The sequence below is a fragment of the Phoenix dactylifera genome, chromosome 9, assembly GCF_051530095.1.
Source record: "Phoenix dactylifera cultivar Ajwa chromosome 9, Ajwa_hap1_PhDact_Kaust_v1.1, whole genome shotgun sequence".
Lineage (NCBI taxonomy): Eukaryota > Viridiplantae > Streptophyta > Magnoliopsida > Arecales > Arecaceae > Phoenix > Phoenix dactylifera.
In genome coordinates, this window is record NC_143198.1 from 33,151,099 (window position 1) to 33,174,633 (window position 23,535).

Sequence of the window (23,535 nt, forward strand, 5' to 3'; positions counted from 1 at the left end):
AAAAAAAAAAAATTCTTACCTAACAAAAAGTGAACAGAAAGATAACACCTGTGATTTTTCTGTTATCACTCATTTTTTAGTTATGTCACCAAGATTATCACAGCAACTGATTTAATACATAAATTTCAAAAGCTATTTTTTGAAGGCAATAAAGCCATTATAACCGCTATTATAAGTTTATAACGGCCATTTGTAAAATCAAAAAAAAAAAAAAAGTCATTCCACCGGTCCCTGACGAAAATACCCTTAACCTTTGACGAAGCTTGAGAGGAATGCATCCGCTGCTTGCACCGTGGCCTTTTAACCACTAACCATGCCACGGCAGGCACTCCTCGCTCGCCTCCACCTCCTCAAACCCTCTTATCCTCGATTCTCCCCGATCCCCCTGTCTAATCCCAAAACCCTCGTCCAGAATCTCAATTCCCTCTCGTCTTTCCATCACCGCGGTGCCCTCCGCCCCTCTCGCCCCTTCGCGGCCATGGCAGGCGCCGCGGACGATTGCGTCAAGGGCACAGTCTTCCCCAATGGTGTCGCCGTTATCACTCTTGATCGCCCCAAAGCCCTCAACGCCATGAACCTCGGTCTCCTTCTACGCCCTTTCTCTGTTCTTGTTATTATTTTCCCCATCTTTTCTTTGTTTCTTTTCTCGAGTTTTTCTCGAATCTTGGTTACCTTGTTCCTCGATTCCATGCTGGAACTTAGATTCCCTGTTTATTTCTAGAGTTCACGGCTTCTTGTTTCATTGCTATGGGAATAGAAGCAGATCGAGTGGACCAGTTGATTCTTTGTATCTTCAAGAATCGAACTTCTTGCCAAGAAAGTAGAAATTTAGCCCGTCGCCCAGATTATCTAGTTGTTTTTTGTTTTCGTTACGGTTTATTTTGGTCTTTTTTTCTTTTTAATAAAGACGTCTGGTTCCGTCAAAGCTGGATCAACATCAAGGCACCAGTTGAATCGCTGGTAGTTTTATAGGAAGAAATTGAAGTTAATGTGATCCAAAAAGTCGAGCTGGGGTTTCAAAATCCCATTTCCTCTCCAAGTCATTTAGCTTAACAACAATCGAAATATGATGACCTAGTTTTCCATCTGAAAAGTTAACATGCTTCCAATCTTTCAGAAGATACATCAATAATGATGGCTTGACTTTAATCACATGATTTACTCATTCATTAGTCTTCTTTTTTTTTAAGTATCTTGGATAGATTTCATCAATCATATGCTTATGTAATCTTAGTGTACTGACCCATAATTGAAACGGTAGTGCAGAGATGGACATAAGATACAAAGGCTATCTTGATGAGTGGGAAAGTAATCCAAGTGTCAAATGTGTCCTCGTGGAGAGCAGCTCGCCTCGTGCCTTTTCAGCAGGTTTTCCTCCTTTTTCATTGCAATAACCACTGACAGGCTGATGTTCCCCCTCCCCTCTTTTTCTCAGTATACCATGAAATCATCAATCTTTCAAGATTTCTTTATGCATTTCGTTTTACTTATCCATTTTGTGGGGTCTTCAGTATGGCCTGAGGTTGAATTATGGCCCATGCAGGAATGGATATTAAGGGTGTTGTAGCTGAAATTCAAAAGGACAAAACTACACCACTCGTGAAAAAGGTCTTTCTGTAGGCATAAAGTATGTCTTGTGTTGCGAATGCCATGCATGGTTGCATAATATGCATGCTTTACTATGACATTTTATTTGTAGTGGTGCTTAAAATTTGCTTTATCATATAAGATTTTTAGAATAATATGCAGGTAATATTGTGAATCAGGTTACTATTTGATGCAAAATGCCAGAACTAATTCAGTTCTAACATTTTAAGCAGAATGCTACACTTATTAGCTTTTAGAATTGTCATTGTTTTCACCATAAATCACATTAAAAAACCTTCTTGACTTATTTTTGCATGCATGGTCTATGCCTTCAATATTGTACACCTGAAACACTTATTTTAGTAATTGATGCTATTTTTGAAAACCTTTTTGTAGAGATAGGAGTTTTAAAATATAAGCCTGAAGCATCGTGTCATCAACTGAACTAATATTTACAATTATGATAAAATGGTGGATTTAATTGGCCTTTTAAATTGATGACATTCAAGTTTTCTTTTTATTGGCATCTAAGTTTCAAAATCATTTTGATCCATCATTAATTTCCCTGTTTTGCCTTCAATATCTTTTGCCACTAAATATGTACATTGAGTTCTTGTTCAATTGAAGGAATTTCTTTGCTGCAGTACTTAGGGTGGGCAGCATAAAAATGCAGGGCTATATGGTACCCGACTTTCTCATTACAATTTGATGTACTTCTTCTCTCTAATAAATATAAACAGTCTCCTTTATCAAATCTTCAGGGTTAGTCCTTAAGACCACCTCTGCCTTAATCCACCTGTAACAGAATTTGGGAATTAAGCGGTCGGGAACTTTAACATGACATGACAATTGGAGACCTGTCTATCTAATTTTCTTGGGACAATTTGATGTATATCTTCTCTCTTATAAAGTATAAAGTATAAACACTCTTTCTTACCAAATATTCAATTTTAGTACATAAGATTACCTTCACTTAATTCATCTATATTGGAATTTGAAAACAGGAGCTTATATATAATGTTTAGCTGGCATGTCCGTTAATTATGTCACGTAAAGGTTTGTCAGAACAGGTGGTGTTCCCTTTCTGATTTTCATATTCAATTGTATGCTTGAACATTTTGAATCTTTGATTCTTTGAATTAACACTAATGCTTGCTTTTGATTTAACAACATTTTCTTAGAATTTGACCCCCTCTGTCTCTTTTCCATGTTCAATTGTTTGTATGTGTATTTTGCTCATTTTAATTAACACTATTGCTTGCTTTGATTAAGTAGCACTTTCTTAGAAACATGTAGTCATAAAAAGGTTGGCCCGATGCATGAGGCTCCCACCGTTTTTGGAGTCTAGGGAGAGAAATATATGCAGCCTCACCTCCGCATGTGGAGAGGCTGTTTCTGTGTTTTGAACCCACGACCTCAAGGTCACAATAGCAACCTTAATGTTGCTCTAGGGTTCACCCTCAAAAAACCTGCAGAGTCATGCATGAACTGAAGGTGTCAATATGCTGCATTGGGATAAGATCTATTTGAGTCAAGCTAGGGACTCCAACCAACATGCCATTTCCTGACTGCATAGCATCAGAGACAATTGGACATTTATTTTTAGACTTGGTGTTAGGGATGCCTGGCTGGATGGCATGTCTAACTTTGACCCAGGATATCTATCTTATGTGCCATGTGAAAATTCAATTTCATAATGATAACACTACTTAATTTTAGACATGGCATCTCGACAACTTGAATTTGCGAATCAAAGTAGATCATGATCTAGATGAAAGATTAATATTGGATCGGATCCCTTACCAGAGTTGCTATGATCATGGAAGAGCCCCAGTTGAAATTAGAAACAAAAGGTTACCTTGGCTTAAGAGTCCTAATGCTAGTCGGACTTGGATTTATGAATTATGGCCTAATACCATGGAATCATGAAATGATCGAAATAAGAGGTATAAAGAATACCATCTGTTGAGAGTAATGACAGGAAAAAATTAAAATTTTAATTTTTATGGGGGTATTTTTGAGGAAGAGGTATAATTTAATTATTATAGGGCATTTTTTAGGAAAAGGATATTCTGAGAATGCCAAAGTTTTCACTGGGAACATTAGCACACTTATTAAGTTCTCAAAGTTTGTTTCTTTATCTGCAAGAGTCCTTACTGACTCAAAAGTTGGAAGTTCTACATGATTGATGATGTTTATAAAGAGTAAAGAGTCCACAAAGGGTCTGTTGCATGCTGAAAAGTTTTTTGAAGAAAAGAAGGCAGTGAGCTGGCTGTTACCTCTCCATATCTCCTTATTTCTTCTCCTTTTTCTTATTCTGTATAAGTTCTCTACATCAGTCTCTGTTAATTGTTCAGTGCTATTATTACATAGATTGTCGGCAGTTTTCGGTTTTATTTCCATACCTTTGCTATAATGAACCACTGCATTGAAATACCTGTTGGGTTTGACATGTTAGGACCTTCGTTGTAATATCAATAAGGATTTCAGTATTAATTTCTCTGATATTTGATTGTTCGGATATGAAAGTTATTGCTGCCTGTTTAAATTTGTTATTAATTCTGGAAATCTGATTATAAGTTTATAGTGAACGAGTCAATTGAACCCTAAAAAACCCTAGATCTTGATATCTTCTATCCTCCTTCACACATAAAACCTAGAGTAGGGTTATTTGATCTTTCACCTAGAAAACTAAAATTAGTTTTCAGCTGCCCTGTTATGATGTCTTGGATAGCAGGCAGTGAAGCTGCTTTAAGACCACAACTATCCTATTTCATACAATACAGGCCAACCCTAAGTGGTGCTGCATATGCCAGGTGATTCCGCTGCATCCAATAGGTTATAGGTTACAGCACTAAAAGAAGAAACTTCCTTAGTGGGCTTGCAGAACTATAAATACAAACCTTTCAACTAGTTTGATTTGCTAATACAATTTTGGAATTGAATTTATTTTACTCTAAATAACATCCTTTAAATCTACTCAGTTAGAATTTCAAAAATGTGTAGGCAACTAACAAAAATTATATAGTTGCTTTTTTTTTCAAGGACTAGCCAAATAGCAGTAGTGGCCATGTATAGTCATAAAATGGTTTCTATCTGACCTTGTGAGCTTTGGATATTGCATATATTGAATACAATTACTGTAGAACTTTGCAAATCTTTGTTAACATCATACTATCCAAGGTTCGCAGTCTCGGTACCGAACTGCGTACTCGTAGGGGATCGATAACTGTACCATACCAATACCGTACCGAACTGTAACTATACACAAAAAAATATATTTTTGTTTGTAAAAGTTTTAATGTTTTTAAGCTTCCTTTATCTAGTTTTGAGGGAAAAATAGGATTTTGTGAGTTTTTGATGTTTAAATGAAATATATTTAGTTTTTTAATGTTAAATGCCTAAAGAATGTGTAACTATTAATTTAACTAAGTATGACATTGAAAGTATATAATATTTATATTAAGAAATCGGAAACACAACGTACATGCATTTGTTCGATTCGAAGTTTGAGTTCGTAGTCAGGTCCTAAGACTTGAGTAACTATCAGAATAATATGATACATGCTTCAAATCTGAAATATCTTTACATGCTATTGAAATTTCAAGATTTTTTTTGCATTGGTAATATTTTATTATTTTTAATAAAAATAATAGTTAATTTAAATAAAATATTAAAAATAATTTTTAATTATGTCTAATGTAGCATCTGACAGGAGGTACCATGTATATTTTTTTCAGTTCATGTTAAGCACTAATAGCCTAATTAATCTAGGAATTACTTTAAAGTTGGGTTTTATTCGTGAAGCAATTAGTATGCCAAAGATTAATCAAATTGTTGTCGGCAGATAGCATGCGAGATTGCGAGCATAATAGAAAGTTTTGGATTCTAACAAGTTTTTTTTATTTTATCTATTATTTTTATATGAAAATATATTTTACTAAAAATAAAATAAATATCAAAAAGTAAAAAATTATATCATTGTGTAGATTTGACTAAGATCTTTGGCATGATTTCTCTATTTTTTAAATTTCTCCATATTTTTGGGTTGTAATAGAAAAATGGAAGAGAAAAATAGTTGGATTGAAGGAATAGCTTAAACTTCCACTCTCTCCATCTTTTTCTCCTCTCCTTCTCTCTTTCTCTCTTACCTTGAAATAGAGGGGAAAAAAAGGTTCCAGATCCCTTCTCCCCTAATTTTTGAGATCTTGAACTGGTATAGGGCTCTTACCAGGCCAAACTGCTCAAAATTGAGCAATTCTAGGTAGTTCAGCCTGATAAGGATCGATAAGTACCAATTCGGGTAAAATCCTGTATTGAGACCATGAATCGTCCTAGTTCATGGTTGGTATGGTACGATTTGACCGAACTGGGTGGTTCGATATGATATTGCATGCCTTGATACTATCACTCCACTTGTGATTATGATAACTTTATCCATATTGTCATTAACTACTGATATATACAGCATCATGTAGGTCCAAAAGGATCGGAGCATGTGTTTGAATCTATTGTAAGCATCACATGTTGTCTATTTTCTTTTTTCAGCTGCATTTATGGTACATCTTTGTTGAATCTTTCATCGTTCAACAGGACCAAATGTGACCCTCAATTCAGTTGCTTGGATCAACTATGGCGGTAACTTTTTGCCTGTTGTTCCTTCTATATTGCCTTGTTTCACATGATAGTGAAGGGGCACGGGTTTGGTGGACCACATGGCTTGCGGTCCACCAAATCCGGCTACTACTGGAATCCAAGTTTTCCAATTAATTCATGGCAGCAAACGACTATAGAAATGGAAATCTTTGTCATTTCTTTGGGAATTGCTGCTTCGCCCCCCTTCGATCAGTTCCTCCAACCGCCTCTAGCATGGTTGAAAAATTATTGGCACTAGCCGTAACATTCTCTACTATTTTCTCCACTACCACTTCTCTTTTACGTCTTACAACTACCACCAATTCCCTCCATTAGGGATCTCCACTATCCTCAACTCTACCTGCCTCTCTTTCTACACCCACCACTTGCAGTTTTTCGGTGCTCCATTCTTACTTGACCATTGGAAAGGTTTGCTTCAGCTTGCCCCTCAGGGGAAGTGTCAGATTCTTCCTGTTGAGCCTCCAATATCAAAGTGCCATGGGGTATCTGAAACATTGTTGGAGTTCATAAGCAGCGGCAACAGCACTGGGATCTTCCTTGTGCTTGTTGGCTTCACGGTGCACATGCTTGTCCCCTGCTCTCGAGAGTGCTCCCTTAAGAGCCATGCCATGCGTTCCTTGGCCCACCTCCAGCCACTGCTTGGAAATTATAGGTTGCTTGTGGCAGAGGCAGCTGGTTGGCGAGGGAGGGGGAAGGACGAGGTGGATGTGGGCCGAGGAGAAAGGTGAGGCAAGGCGGTCTAGGGGCTTCTTATTATGCATGTGACAAGTAGAGCCCGGGGAGGAACTAGATGGAGAATGAGGGTGATGCAGCACTTCCCGAGGCAAAAGATAAGTGACAATTTTTTTATAATTTTTTCCTCAGTTCAGAAAAGGAAATGGTTTAGATTTCATTTCCATAGCTGCTTGCTGCTGTGGATAAGTGGAAGACATGGGATCTCAGTATTAGCTGGAAACAGTAGACTGCAAACTGCGCAGTCCAGTGGATCTGTGCCCATAGCTAGGCTTTATAAAATAAATCATTGGTTTGCTCTGATGGTAATGGAAACAAATCACCCAAATGGTGTAATTGTTGGAAACTAGGTGTGGTTGATCACCTCTATAGAGTACCCAGGCGGTTTCTTATCATCTGCCATTGAAAGGGACATGACATCTTATAGGAAGAATGAGATCGGGGTTTTGGATTGCTTTATAATGAAGTTGCTTATAGGGTGTGAAGTGTGAACCATTTGTTTGATCTTGGCTATTTTTGATATTGTCCTTCTTACTGTTTCTCTTATATACTTTTTCATTTTTTTGATGCAAGACAATTCATGAATAAAAATATGATCAATTTGATACGAGTATCAAGAGGTTTGTAGCACTACAACTTAATCTTCTTTATGGTTTTCATGACATGTTGAGAAGGTCAGCATAGTTCTACATGACTGATGAACACCATTTTGCATACATCAGCACATAACTTCTAAGCAATTAATGCTACCCTGCCTGTATTTTTTTTTGTATTTTGTACCCTTGTCTATAAAATACCATGCATTCTTTTCCTTGCTTCTGTTGTCATGATAATGTCATGCTTACTGGAAAAGAGAAGAACAAACCCCTCGTGGATAAATGCTTTATTTTTTGGGAAAATTTCTTTTGCCACCACTGATGTTAAATTGCTCCCAAGCATGACCATAGGAAGATTGGAAATATGATCAGCTTATCAAATATGAGTTTTCCTCATGTTTTACTTGCATTTGTCTCGTATAAAGATTGTATATAGTTTGATCCTGCCAAACGTTGTTATTTGGATGTTGAAAGATGACTGCTCTCAAAAAGTTGTTCAGAGCTTCACAGATATCTCTCTTCTTTTGCTAGATCTGTAATAGGCAACTGACATGACGCTAGACTTTAGATGTCATGTGCGTGAAACTTCTTGTTTTGCATGCGTATCTTCTTGATTTTTTTTAACAATTAATGTAACTATATTTTGGATCCATGTAATAGATAATAATTGATTTAAGTCCTTATTCAGTTGAACTATGCTATTCTTCTTTAAGCTCACGCTATGATTCTGTTGTAGGTTTTTGCTGCGGAATATTCTCTGATATGTAAAATTTTTGGATATCAAAAGCCTTACATTTGTTTCATGGATGGTGTCACAATGGGGTTTGGGATTGGGCTGTCTGGACATGGCCACTGCCGAATTGTCACTGAGGTGTATATCTTTCTTCAAGACAGGGATGTTGTTAAGTGATATCTTCAACTTTTCTGTATGTATGCTTGTACGAAAATTGATTTTAATCCTCTACTTGATTTTATATGGTTTTGTGCCAGAGAACACTACTTGCCATGCCGGAAAATGGAATTGGCTTGTTCCCAGATGTTGGCTTTGCTTATATAGCTGCAGAGAGTCCGGGAGAAGGGGCAGTCGGTATGTCCTTTCAAAAAATTCCTTCACATTCATCACTCAACTGATCTTCATAACTGCACATCAACTTGCTTGATTTCTCAAATTATGCATCATAATTTAAAACCCAAAAAAATTCTTACTGAATCTTGTGATAGATATTTGCTTTCTGTCTTATAGACAAGGTGGGGTCCTCCTTATCTTTGGTATTCATTGAATTGTATGTCAAGCATTAGTCTATATTCATTAAATGCTGCAGTATGTAGGGATAGATATCGATTTTGATTTTTTTTTGAAGGTTTGCTTGCATTAATTTTCATGAGAGAAATACTACTTTCACTTTTACTTTCTACCCTTGAAGTTAGTTTGACCTTCCAGTTTTTGTTAAGGTCATATAGTATAGTGCTTATTGTTGTTGTCTTCTATTATAAGTCATCAAACAAATGATAATATGTTGTTGCATGTTTCCAAGCATAGTTCGCCGTACGGGACGTACTATACCGTACCAATTCGGTATCAGTATCCGGTACGGATGGCGTGCTGACATAGGCCAGTACGGGATGTACTGTACAGTACCAATTCAGTATCAGTATCCGGTACGGATGGCGTGCTGACACTTGGTATGCCAGAAAAAATTTCGTACCGTATTGTACCGATACTGTGCTAGTATGGCACTGGTACGAGGTCTGGTATTAAGACGGCGAACTTTGCTTCCAAGTAACAATAACCTACAATATTAGGGCAGTAAGTCAAGGAAGAAACACAAAAATAAAAGTATGTAAAAACTACTTCTGACCATCAATTGCCATACTTTATCTTGCTTACCTTGCATGCGCAACAGCGTCCTGTAACTCAAACCATCTTGAATAGTCTTTTCTCAGAGATCAGAAGATCTTGTAAACCATAACCAGAACTTTTAACCATCACATCTTATTCATACTTAACTGCATATATAGTTAGCATGAAGTAATCACATCAGCCAAGACTTGAAAATAAATAATCAAATAATGAACCACATGGATTGGCTTTCATTTCCAAGGAATCCTAGGGTTCTTTGTCCTTTAAAACATGTAGGCTAGTATACATGCAGGAAAAAGATGTCAAAGAAAACCATTGGAAGAAGAAATGGGTAGATGTATCAAAAATCATAAACTTATTATTCTAATCAAGGAAGGCGGAACTGTCTCAAACTGCCCAGTTTGGGGCGTACCGAGCCATACCAGCGGTCGACCAGGACGGTTCCAACAATAAAATCAAGAAACCGGTGAGGGAGGGGGAGAGGGAGAAGGAAAGAGAGGAAAAGAGAGAGGGGGGAGAGAGAAGAAGAAAGCCCTCCCTGCCCCCTCTCTCAGCTTGTTTCGGTGACCACCGCTCATTGCCGCCCTATCCCTCTCTCTTCCTCCCTCCCTCTCTCTCTCTCTCTTTCTTTCTTTCTTTCTCCCTCTCCCCCTCCCTCTGCCTCTCTCTCCGCTGCGCTCTCGCGCTTTCTCCCTCTCTTCCTCTCCCTCTCCCTCTCCCTTTTCCTCCTTCCCTCCCTTTTTCTCTCTCTCATTTCCTGTCTCTCCTTCTTCCTCTCCCCCTCTCTTGTTGGTTTCCCTGTCAGTTCACGCCAGAATGACATGGCACAAAGGCATGCCGTACCATCCCGCCAGCCTACTAGCATGGTGTTGGTTCCGGTATTGCAGACCTTGGCTTTAATACCGTGTAAAATTGCAACATTATCATTTTGTAAACAAAAGGCATCTTTTTTTCTTTTTTTTTTCTTTTGGTTATGTGTGTGTGTGTAAGGTGGTGGGGGAGGGCTAGGGGGTGGGGGGAATGAAGAAGAGGTGCACAGCTTGCCGGACTTGTTCAATGCCCAATACTAATTTATTGGCACGGTTAATTGAGCAGAGGAGAATAAGAGTTAACGGTGAAACTGATCTAAGTACATCAAATTTAAATATCTGCAATACAAGGACAGCTGCGGAACCATCTAGGGTTTAAACCGCTACTCTATTGGGTGCCTTTGTTCTCTAATAACCTTGATGCATAATTTGTGTTTTGGAGTCATCAGTATGCTGCATAATTTGTGAACTAATGCAATGTTTGTTAGCAAGTATAGCTTCGTAGATTTATTAAGCATGATGTGTTTCAAAATCTAGCATGTTTTAATTTAAAGAAATGATTCAAAGGTGGTCTTTTAGAAGCTTGTTTGTTTTGGTGCCGGTTCATGGGTATATCATTGTTCTCAAACGTGTAACCTTATTCATAAAGTTTTTCGTTAGCCCAACATTTTAACCCTTGCAGCACTGCTAACTCTTGAAATTTTTATTTTCATGCCATCTATCCTGCTCTGATCCTATTAATTTTCTTCTTCACTCTATCCTTGTGTAAACAGGATTTGAAATGAAACAGATAACTATTTTAGAGGATTTCTTGATTATCAATTTTAGCAAGACTTTGTTTTTCACCTGCATATTATTGTTTTAATAAGGTTTAACCTTTCATATTTCTACAGATTTTATGACCCTTAACTTCAAAATTTTATATATCAACTTAAATTCTTTTTCTTTGTTTCCATCTTTTGTATGTGTGCATGCATGTGGCCTGACAGGCACACTAGGGTGGGGATGATGTATTATGGGCTTTTTGAATAAATCTTATGACTATAAATCTTTTTAAAGGCCTTTCTGTCCTCTTTGTTGACTCATTAGACAATTATGAGCTTGTAACCTTGCTAGAACTGGCCTCAGATCTTTGCTGGACTTGTCCTTAGCATTTTAATTTGCCACAACTCTCTCCTAAACCTTTGCCTCCTATCTTTCTGTCTATGTACTTGTCATTACCCTTTTCTTCTTGCTTTTATAAAGCCAACTTTTGACATCTGTGTGCCACTAAGCTTATGCTTTGACAGTCTTTATAATCCAACAGTATCAACCATGCAATAATGTTGGCCCTTGCATACAAAATCATTTTGATTGGAAGTAAATCCGTAAAGATGAAGAGAGCCGCTTTAGTGATGTGATGTAGACATTTTACATGTATTGCTGTTTGTGCACATGTATGTGCATTCTTGAGAGGAAATTGCTTGAGATGACATTCATATACCATGTATATAGTATCTCCAAAATTGTCAAGAGGTGGTCTGCAATCTTTTGTTAACAAGAAAACACATTACGTTATGCCATCTTTATTCTTTGATACATAAAAGAAATTGTGTCAATAACAGAATGTGGGCACAATACAAATGCATCTTATTTATTTATATTGTTGTTTGTAAAAATAAAACCTTGGCTACCTAAAGTGGGTGGGGGTGCAATGTGGGGAAGCGGGTCTCCTGAAAATATTATGAATAAGAAAACACTTAGAAAGCAGGTGCAGGGACTGGTTTCTGGATAGATTTTGAAGTGGGTGCCTCATTCTAAGTGGAAGCTTCCTGCTCCTAAGGATAAAACTATCTTTTTTGAGTTAAAAAGGATTGACCTTTGGCATTTCAACTTTGTTTCTATGATGACATCGACAGTATCCAGAGCTCCTATCTTGCTTATTAGTATCACTTTTAGGTGTTCAAAAATCTTGGGTTATCCAGCAATCTATATTCTATACATCCATGTGTCATGATGCTGCCTTTAAAGTTAGATAAGGTATACTGATATTTGCTGATCTATGCTAATATTAGAATCAATCTCCCAGGAGCCATTCTAGGGGCCAGATCCCAGACCTTATAACCATCCATCTCTAGTTGCTAAAACTACAACTCAAAATAGACATACCCAAAATTGTTTACTTGCGAGGGAGCTATATGAATAGAAAGAATATTTTAGTCAGACTGGGATTACTCAGCCATCCATAGTTCTCTCATGCACATCGCATGTGTCAGACTCTAGTAATGTAAACTGCATGGTGGTGCATTTTAAGCTATTGGAGGAGTTGAAATGTGCAACGCATCGTCCTCTTCGATTAAGAACATGCTAATTGGGATTTCATACTTCATTGCTAGAAGCCTAGAACTTTTATTGCTTTTGGTTGGACGTTTCAGAGTTGAAGACATTTTTCTCAGTGGTTATCTTTTAACAGGTTTATTTGAATGTCTTGTTAATTTATCTTATTTTAAGTCTGATATTCAAGAGTCTAAATACTGTGCACGAAAGTTGATAATTCGATATCATGAGTATTATTCTATTCTGGTGCGGGCAAAATCAAGAAGACATCTATCCATTATTTTCACTCAACATTCTGTATATACTCTTCTATGCTAAAATCTTTTTTTTGAAAGTATTTGCTGTATTTTTTTTGAAAGTGTTGGCGATGCCTTCTGTTGTACTCCATTCCATATTTAGTCATACTTGTTAACTTCTTTCTGTGTTATATTATAAATGTCTATTTACTTATTACAGTCAAATGTTCTGTTATATTTATAGAGTAACATAATCAAGGAGGGGGGAAGCTTTAATCCCTGAAGTAACAAAAGTAAAGTTGCATTGCCTATTTTTTACGTTGTGATCTTCTAAGGTTGGTTTTCTTTTTATTCCTTTTTTTGTTTGTTTGCTAAACTCTAGAAGTTCCTTTGCAGGGGCTTACCTTGGAATGACTGGGAAAAGGATTTCATCTCCTGCTGATGCATTATATGTGGGCTTGGGAACTCATTATGTGCCTTCTGGAAACTTAGGATCCCTTAAGGGAGCACTTCTATCAATCAACTTGTATATTTCTGATCATTCTTTATTTGTATCTTGTGCTGAACTTTTATCAGAAACTATATCTTCTTGTGCTTCAACACCTGAGGAACTTGAAAAGAGTTCTTGTGTTGCTATTGCTTCATTTCCATGGAGATCCAGTATATGATTAATTTTGAAATTTACACTTGGTGGGTTGACTTTTGTGAGTAAAAATTTGCTTTCTTATGTTATAATTAATTGGTTATTATGATTTGAGATAGTTGGTGAAGCTAGCGCAATCAATAAAATACATATCTTTACATTTCCTGAATTATGTAGATCATATTTAATACAAAGTGGTTATTTGGGCAAACTTATTTCCATTGAGCTGGAAAACAAAGCACAAAGTGCTTGCTTTGTGCCTTGGTGCTATTTATTTATGGCTCTTTCAGTTTATTGATCGTGACAATGATTCTATATGTAATTTGTTTTGTTTGTTTGTTAATGATATCAAATGCTCTTTGAGAATTTAATCAACAAATTAACCTTGACTTTGAATCTGGAGTTTAAAGGATATCCAATTTCTTAGTCAATATTATTGAATTTATTAATTTAATCGACAGACTGTCCCATCAATATGGTGTCGATTTTAAGGATCAATGTGTTGTCTAAGTTTGAGGATGTTCTAGGACCAGCTCTCAACATGATGTCAGTCCTCTTGATTGGTGTTAGATCTTGGTTAAGGCATATTTGGACTGGATAAGTGTCTGCTAAAACTTGGTTAAGGCATATTCGGACTGGATAAATGTCTGCTAGGGGACCTAGAAGGCCTGTTAGGCAGGAAACCCACTCTCTTGGCTATGGAGGTTGAGGTCATGTCACCTAACAACCACCTTCCAATATTTTCTAGACTTGGAAGAAGAGTCTAGTTAAAGAATAAAGAAGGCCCCACATACTTTACTATACTGAAGTAACAGAACCAACCCCATTAATCTGATGAGGCAGAAATTATGAACTGAAGAATCAGGATTTTGAACTTTAGACAACCTCCCTCCCTCCCTCTTGTAGAATAACACAAACACAAGAAAAGTCCTTCATCTTCCCTTTATTATTTGTCTTATTTCATTCATTTTACTCATTACTCGCCCTTCTTCTAATCTTTCTTGATAAAAAAATGTACTGATCTTTCATGCAATGCCTTGGATTTTTTTCCCAAAAAAATTCCAGCAAGCGCTTGATTTCAATTATTTTTTTTAATTTCACAAACCCTTAAAAACTCAATTTAAACCCTAGAATCCTCAACCTAGGTTAAATAGTAGTCATTTGTTCCCTATTTCTCAAAAAAATATTGCCTTGCTAGTTCAGTTTTATTGAAAACTTGGGTCTTAACCTGAAATTCCAGCACCTTGTAGGTCTCAGTTCTTTTCCTAAACCCTCAAACAAAGGTCTCTTCCTAGGTCTGTCCTGCATCAAAGGTTTTCTTAATTTTTCTCATTCTACCAAAAATGTTACATCATGATCAATCTTAGGTATTGCTAGTGTGTTGAAATCAAGGATTGCTGAACCGGTACCGGGTGCCGTACCGGTCGGCGCCCAGTCCGGTTCGAACCGGATGGAACCATCCGGTTTCGTCCAGTTCTGTCTAGTACCGGCCAGTTTGGTTTGCCTCGAACCGGGCGGTACGGCTCAGTTTGGCAATCCTTGGTTGAAACATAATTTTGAAACCTTGATCTTGATCATGTCATGGGCTTGTTTAGAAACTCATAATGTTTGATTTAAAATGGTGCAAATGTATGTGAATTAATACATGAGAATATTTTAGTAGTTTTGGAAATTTTGTAGTTTTTTCTCAACAGAAGTTCTTTGGTACCTCTGCAGTGCAGCGTAGATAGATGCTACTGTGCAAAATTGTGTCATACATTGGTTTATTAGATTTGAGAAGATTCATTTAGTTCAACTGTTTTTTTTTTAATTTTTTGGACACTGCTTTTAAATTGGGTAATGAGTACGGCTTGAATTATAGATTATGGACATGCTTTATGTTTCACAAATGCGTTTCAGGATCATACCTTGTTTCATATTTCACCAAATTCCCATTGAATGTTAAGTTGTCTTGACTTGCATATTTTGCACATGCAGCTCTGATGACCCTCACAAAGATGTCATGTCATTACTAGCAGAATATAAGAAGGAACCTGAATCAGAGGCTCAACTGAAGATGCTTTTGCCTCACATAGTATCATCTTTTGGTGGACATAAATCAGTCTCCAAAATCATGGAAGAGTTGGAGAAGTCTCGGTCGAATACTGATGTTGCAGGTATACCTTTCTACCATATACTTTAAAGAAAGGAATGCTTGATATTGGAAAACCAACTTCTGCCAGTGATGCAGTGATGCTGAGTTGCTGTGCTGTGGGACATATAGTTCTTGTTGGTTTTCCAATTCTGCTGTTCTGCCATAGCCCACTACTATGACACTTTTAGTAGTACTGATAGTTGTCATGCGCTTTAAGGGACAGAACTGGGGAAGATAGTGAGATATTGCCTAAGTAGGCAACACATCTGCTTTGTTAATTGTATAAATTCTAAATTTCTTTCGCCAAGCTGCTATTTCGATGTTATGAAAGTATTCCTATGTAATGGTGGACCGCCGCAGGGAGAAGAGAGAAAGAGGAAGAAGAAGGGAAAGAGGAGGAAGAAGAAGGGAAAAAGGAGGAAGAAGAGGTTATAGAGATGCAGGAAGAAGAGAAGAGAAAAAAGAAGCAAAAAGGAGGCTAGGGTTTTTTATTCAATCATTCAATTTTCTAATTCATGAGCGGGGTGGTCTTTATATAGGCCTTACATTAGGTCAAACAATTGACGTACCAAACTTGGATCCTCAATCACTTGACTAAGTCAACCGATTGCTTACATACCAAAATCGATTCAATGACTCAACAGCTAACCCAATTGACTTCAATAACAAATAATTGACCAAATTGACTTGACTAAACAAGAACAAATGACCAAATTGATTCGATGACATCAATAACAAATAACTGACCAAATTGACTTGACTAAACAAAAGCAACTGACCAAATTGATTCGATGACTTCAATAACAAACAACTGACCAAATTGACTTGACTAAACAAAAGCAAATGACCAAATTGACTCGATCAAACAAAAGCAAAATGCTGAAAATAAAAAATGACGCAAATTAGATTGGACCCAATTCGGAGCCCAACTCAATTTGGTGGCTCAAAAGTATCTCCCAGCCACAATGATGTCAAATCTTTGGTGCGGCTATAATCGAGTCGCTCTGATGTCCCCATCAACTTTGGGGCGGAAAAAACTCGACCCCGTCGAGTGCAGGTTTGGCCGGCTGTCGTACTGCTTCAGAAGGTCAGGGTCAAGGCGCTGCAACTCGGCTCTGAAAATTCACGTCACATCAGACTTTGGTTGGCTGTTCCAGCAGACAAGGTAACGTTGGTGTCCACCATTTCTGGTTGACATAACCTGCTCATCCAATATATGTTCTATTTATTCTCTGTGTGCATGAAATTTTGGAGGTGGGGCTCAACAATAGGTACCGCATCAGGGTGATCAATAAAAGCAGGCGTGTCAACAAAGAGGTCAGAATGAATAATTGCTGTCTTTTTGTAAGAGATTAAATCTTTAATATTAAATGTCGTACTAATCTCATAGTTTTTAGGAATATTCACAACATAAGCATTCGAACTGATTTTTTATTGGACTTTGAACGGTCCCGCACTACGAGCTTGCAATTTCGTAAACGTTTTCGAAGAAAGTCGTTTAATCCTAATTCTTATCATGACGTAACCTCCTTCACTTAGCTCTTTATAACGTTTGTGTAAATCAGCAATGGATTTATATTTTAAGTTATCAGAGTGAATGCATTTGCTGATTTTTTGATGCAATGAATGTGGATGCGATGCGAATGACTGTGCTGACTCAGACACTCTATACTGATGAGACATGGAGATAAGATCTATGGGTTGTCTAGGTTTGTAATCATGCACCACTTCGAATAGACTCATGCCTATGGACTTATTGACCAAACTATCATATGCAAACTCAACTGTCGGTAACATTAAATCACGGATCCTAGCATGTTCGTTCGGGTTGAGCCTATGACGTGAAAAGTTAGAGATGCTCTGGGAATTAAATCAATTGTGTGTTGGATATCACACATCGGAGGAAGTGCATCCAGAAAATCATCAGGGATTACAGAATGAAACTCCTCTAGAAGAGAAACTACTACAGGGGAACGCTCAAGGTTGGACTCCACATTGATATCTTTAGCTATAAGTGCCAACACAGGTGATTAGCTCTCGATATCTTTGACTACCTCTTTCAAAGTAGTGATGTGAAGTGGTTTAATTGTACTTAGGGTCAATAGTTTTTCTTTGAGAATCATTTTGGACAAATTCTCATCCGGTGGATTCGTCTTCAAAGTCTTCTTTATAATTTTTTATATTTGGTTCATAGACTTCTTCGACATATTCGGCCTCTTGGTTTTCAGCTTCTGGTTCAGTAATCAGGTAGGTCTTAGTGGAACATTGGGATCAGCTTCTGGTTCGCTCGAATCGGGCTGGGGCGACGATCAAAGACATGGTTGCAGCTGATGGATCCTTCAATTGGCTTCAATTTGGGTCTGATCACAACAAATTGGCAAATCTGATCTCAGCAACTCGTTGGTTCTGAAAGCTTTTGGGGGCCCTGATGATGGGGCCTGATTGAGTAGAAGGGATTGATCAGATCTGATGGGCCTGCTATTTGCGGGCCTAATGAAAAATGGAAGGATGGCCAGGTGGGGTGGTGGCATGTTGGGCCGGCAATTGAGGAGGGCGTGGATGAGATGGGCGCGGGTGGTGGCTGCGGACCGGTTGGACTGGGTTTGTTGGACCCAAACACCGGATGCGAAGAGGGCTTGGGGATGGGCCTGTTATAAAGCCAAAACCCCTGAGGAAAATGAGGGAGAAGGGAACCTGTGGGTTGGAGAAGAGGGGTGGGGGGTGTGGGAGTGCGGTGGAGCACGGATTGAGCGGGAGATATGGCCGACGAAGGAGCAGCAGAGGGAGAGGAGATGAGGGGAAAGAGGGGAGGCGGAGGGGCAGAGGGCTCGTGAGAGGGCTCGGAGGAGGAAGCAAGGAGGAGCAACAGCTGACGGGGCGGGGGAGGCCGAAGATGCAGTGAAAGGGGGGGCGAAGGGGTGGAGCTCGGCGGCAGCAAAGGAAGAGGGCGGAGGTGGCGGTGGTGCTTGGGCAGAAGGCGACCGTGGATGGCGGTGGCGTTTGGGGCAGCGGGCCGGGAGGCGGGACCGGCCGGGGATGGATACGGCGAAGGCGGAGGCGATTGACAGCGGAGCGGCGTTGCGGCCGCGGCGAGCGGGGGCAGCGAACCGGAAGAAGGAAGAACAAGTATTTTTCTCTTCTTTTTTTTTCTTTTTCTTTTTTTTTTTTAACTCGGATCTGTTAGGATTCGAGTTATCGGGTTGGACCCAACCCGATACCCGTTACGGTCTATCACGTGCAAGTCACGTGCGTTCTGTTTTTTTTTCAGAGACCTGGGTTACCGGGATGTTGGTTAACGGGTTTGACTCTTACCCATTAATCCAATTGTCTTCAACCTCCCGATGGGTTCGGGAGGATGCTCCGACCTCTGCGGGGCTCCGTGGACATTGGCGGCCAATCACGGCTCCAGGACGAAATAGTCGACAGGCGGCAGCTGGTTATGGCGGCGAGCGATTCTTCTCCGGGCGGTGCGGCATGCGCGTAGAGGCGACGAACTGGGTTTTCCCGATTCTTCACGGGCGACGTTGGCCGGCGCGGTTGATCCGGCGATGGCGGCACGAGAGTGAGGGTGGCTTCAGCTGTGACGGCAGGTGGGACGAACTGAGGAAGGGGGGGTTTGGAGGGAGAAAGGGGAGAGGGGGGGGGGGTTCTGTGGTGCGGCCTGTGGAGTCAGGGAGGGATGGAAGCTTTTGGAGGTGGGTGAGTGGGGGTGGGGGCATGGGATCAGCCCGATGGGAAGGGGGGAGCCGTCGGCGATGGGGATTTGGGCTTGGAAGAATACAATGCCCAAAAACCTCTGTAAGAAGAGAAACGGCACCCACAGCCTTCGTTCCTTCTCTTTTGCTCTACTTTTGATGCGATGGGGCTTGGGAGAAGACACCCAAAACCTTTTGAGCCCACCACGTGAAGAAGTAGAAACTGGATCGCGGCTTTGGCAGCAAGGGCAAAGCCGAGCTGCTCTGATACCAAGCTGATGGCGGACCACTGCAGGGAGAAGAGAGAGAGAAAGAAGAAGGGGAGGAGGAAGAAGAGGTTATGAGACGTAGAAAGAAGAGGTTATAGAGATGCAGAAAGAAAAGAAGAGGAAGAAAAAGAAGCAGAAAGAAGGCTAGAATTTTTTCTTCAATCATCAATTCTCTAATTCATGAGCGGGGTGGCCTTTATATAGGCCTTACATCAGTTCAAACAATTAACGACATACCAAACTTGAATCCTCAATCAATTGACTAAGTCAACCGATGGATTACATACCAAAATCGATCCAATGACTCAACAGCTAACCCAATTGACTTCAATAACAAACAACTGACCAAATTGACTTGACCAAACAAAAGAAAATGACCAAATTGACTCGATCAAACAATAGCAAAATGCTGAAAATAAAAAATGTCGCAAACTAGATTGGACCCAATTCGGGGCTCGACTCAATCTGGTGGCTCAAGAGCATCTCCCAGCCACAATGATGCCAATCTTTGGTGCAGCCGCAATCGAGTCACTCTGATGTCCCCATCACTATGTTAGTTGTCAGAATAGTGCGGCGGAGGGATGATGTATTTTTTAGTATTAGATAATATATCTCATTTATGGAAGAAGGATTTCTCTTGGTGGTATCATGGCCTAGAGAAAGGATCGTTGTACCAGTTGCCCAGCGACAATTCAATACACCCCAGTGCTGTTCCATGCTATGCCCACACCAATACAACAGAGAGGGCAGAGGGGAGGGAGAACGGCAGAGAGGAAAAGAGAGAGTGGGCGAGGAGGAAGAGGGAGAGGGAAGAAGGGAGAGAGAGAAGGCCAGCGGAGCGCAGCCTAACTTAGCAGAGAGGGCGGGGGAGGGAGAACGGAAGAGAGGAAAAGCGAGAGAGAAGGGGGGGAGGGAGAGGGAGGAAGGGAGGGTGGCGGGCAGACAGCCGACAAGGGGCAACGGTGGGGCGTGGAGGGGCTCTACCCTCCAGTTTTCTTGTTTTGTTTGAAACAAAAATTTCGGAGGCCTTTTTTTTTTAATTTGGAAGAATCTAAGTGAAGTCGGCAACCACCTTGTCAACTTCACATAAATTTTTCAAAATTAAAAAAAGCTTTTTTTATTTTGACAAAATTAAGTGAAGTCGGTAAGGGGTTGCCGATTTCACTTAAACTTGTCAAAATAAAAAACAGGCTCCACTCTGGAACTCTTGTTTTGTACGAAACAGGAAAAATGAAGGGTGGAGCCTCTCCAATGCCCCTTTCCGGCCATCCGCCGGCCATCCGTGACCCTTCCTTTCTCTCCTCCCGCTGCCTCTCCCTCCCTCCCCCTTTCCCTTTCTCTTTTCCTCTCTTTTCTTTTCCCTCTCCCCCTTCTTCGCCGGTTTCTTAATTTGAAGGCCGGAATCATCCCAGTCCGCTGCCAATATTGCTCAATATGCACTGAACCGAGTGGTTCGAGACGGTTCCATCAATGTTGGCCTAGAGCATCATAGCTTTCAATTATATAAATCAATGTTGCATTCACATGTTCACACTTCTTCTAGAAATGGTGATCTGTGTCTGATGACCCAGGACTTCACAAAAAAAGCTGGCCAGAAATTGTAACTTGGAGTTCTTGGCCCTGCTTTGGTACCAAGACCTCTCTAACACACACACACACACAAACATGATGTAGAACTAAATACATGCTTGTGCAGGTCCTCACATTGCACGTAACTATATACACAAAGGTACAATTTTATGTTGATGAAATCAGAAATTAGTAATGTGAAGCTCATGCATTCTTGATAATATTGCAGGTCTGTATAATTGGTTGTATAACATGGTATAATGGCTGTAGTTGTTCTAAATCCTTCAAAGTTGATCCATGATGTTTGGTGAAGCACTTGGAACCTCTTTGCATATATCGCTATCTCTTATGGCCAACTTTTCCTTCTGGCCTTAGAAAACCCTCATATAGTTGTCCTCTGATGGGCAACATTGTTCATAGTGTTTCTGGCCATTTTCTATTTCAAAGAGAATCAGGTTGTACAAATTGTTATTGTTTTTTTAAAAATTTGCAGTTCCTTGGATTGATTTTGCTTCTTTTGGGAGCAGTAGCACAATGGGCAAATGATGCTCTTCTAGGACTTGGGAAAGGTGCACCATTTTCTCTCTGCTTAACGCAAAAGCATTTCTCGGAAGTTGCATCTGCACATGGAAATGATGAACATCATTTATCAAAAGTAAGATCTTAGACGCCAATTTTTGGCAGTTGGAAATTAGAGTGTATCTTTTGCTTTTCTCCTTTTTGTTGATCCAAAAATATAAAGACTGCTGATTGTGATGGCATTGAGCATGCAGCTCTGTGGTGTAATGAAGGTCGAATACCGCATCGCCTTGAGATCCTCACTTCGAAATGATTTTGCTGAAGGTGTACGGGCAGTTTTGGTGGACAAGGACCTGGTATTTCTGATCCCAGACAAACCTTTTCTTGCATTTATCAAGAGAATAATTTCATGTTTAACTGTTCTTTAAAAAGGATTGATGTGACTCTATACGTGAGTGATAAGTTATCAAAACAATTCATCATTTTCATCTCTTACAATTGTCCATTGTTAATCTTTGATAGTATATATCCTGTTCAGTTCATTAATTGGTTTGTCTTATTGGCATAAGCTTAACTAGGTATTCCATCATAGTTTTCTACCTGCCAATCAAACATCATCTCTAAATACTTAATACAAATTTTACACCTAGGAAAAGAAAGAAGAAAACTAGAATTTCTGGGATGTAGGTCTAGCCTTCCACCATACCAGCAATATTGTATTAAAAACAAAGAAATATGTGAAAATTAACAAATTTCGATACTACGACATGTATAAGGAGTACATGTAATATGTGGAGATGGACTCTTGAGAGGAGAGGATATCTAATCCCCTTGATACCAAAATCAATAATAGGGCGTTCAAATCAAAGATTCACATTATTGATCATCTATATAACTAAAATGTCTAGAAAACAAAAAATCACATATGTTGGTGGTTTCTAATCTATGCATAATGTGGATACAAATATTGATGGTTTTCAATGTGCTAGTATGTGCTAAAATACATAATGAAGTATTTATTAGGAGTCCATCTTATTGATTTAACTACCCATCTTAGAACATATATAGATTGAAAGTTTATATAGATTTTAATGCTTAGATTATAACACATATTGTCTCATTTTTGCATCCACTTGATACATTGTTTAAAGATCACCAAAATATATGATGTTGATTTAAAGACATTTACTAGTATAGATCATGATCAATGGTATTTGGATGCCACATCTTTTGGTTTTATAATCGAGAGTAGATACTCTCTCCTCTCGGGAGATATATAGTTCGTGTTTTTACTCCCGTTGTTACTTGTTTTCACATCTTGAATGTGCGTGAATGCAAATGCAATTATGTCAATTGACGTGTGGACATACTTCTTTCTGTCACACACAGAGAGAGAGAGAGAGAGAGAGACTCCTTGGAACATAATTATCTTGATTTGTTTTAACATTCTTTTTCTTCTTTGCAGATATTTCTGTGTGTTTACCCTTTTGCCTTGTTTTTCAGATGGGTGTATTGTAGAGATTATGTTCTCCCCTTAATTAGCCCACGATTCCATTTTTTGCAGAATCCAAAGTGGAGCCCTTCAAAACTGGAGGATGTCGACAGGTCTGAAGTTGAATCAGTTTTTGAGCCTTTACCCCCTGAAGATGAACTGGCTGTTTGATGGTGTAGTTGCACTCATCATGAAGGAATGAGAAAGATCGGCAGTGTTTTTTTTTCCCTGATTGATTTCGTCTTGTTATTTATGTTGAAAAGGGACCACTAATTTGCCACTTTCACTTAAAGAATAAACCAGGTGGACTTTATGTTCTCAACCTAATTAAATTACAGCCCGGACTAAGCCTTCTTTATAACGGAACGTCATGGCACTCACAGATGTATCATTGGATTTTGTTAAATGGTTTGTTGGCCTA

At 39.2% G+C, this 23,535-nt stretch overlaps 1 protein-coding gene across 10 annotated transcripts; it reads left to right on the top strand.

The window, feature by feature from the left end:
• The first annotated feature begins 282 nt into the window (after nt 1–282).
• Nucleotides 283–23,535, top strand: LOC103720861 (3-hydroxyisobutyryl-CoA hydrolase-like protein 3, mitochondrial). Of its 10 annotated transcripts, none has more exons than XR_015969163.2 (12): nt 283–581; nt 1,267–1,368; nt 1,544–1,608; nt 8,308–8,442; nt 8,562–8,658; nt 13,190–13,319; nt 15,414–15,592; nt 15,931–16,735; nt 16,825–16,887; nt 21,631–21,758; nt 21,877–21,978; nt 23,187–23,535. XR_015969163.2 is itself a non-coding variant. In XM_088705138.1 (10 exons), the coding sequence occupies exons 1-10, from the start codon at nt 314–316 to the stop codon at nt 23,283–23,285; spliced, it is 1,305 nt and encodes a 434-aa protein (XP_088561264.1). In that variant the 5' UTR covers nt 287–313; the 3' UTR covers nt 23,286–23,535. The 10 variants fall into 10 exon arrangements, 4 of the variants coding, with proteins under 4 accessions (XP_088561264.1, XP_088561265.1, XP_088561267.1 ...); XR_015969164.2 differs by having other exon boundaries at nt 16,842–16,887; XR_015969162.2 differs by having other exon boundaries at nt 15,931–16,887.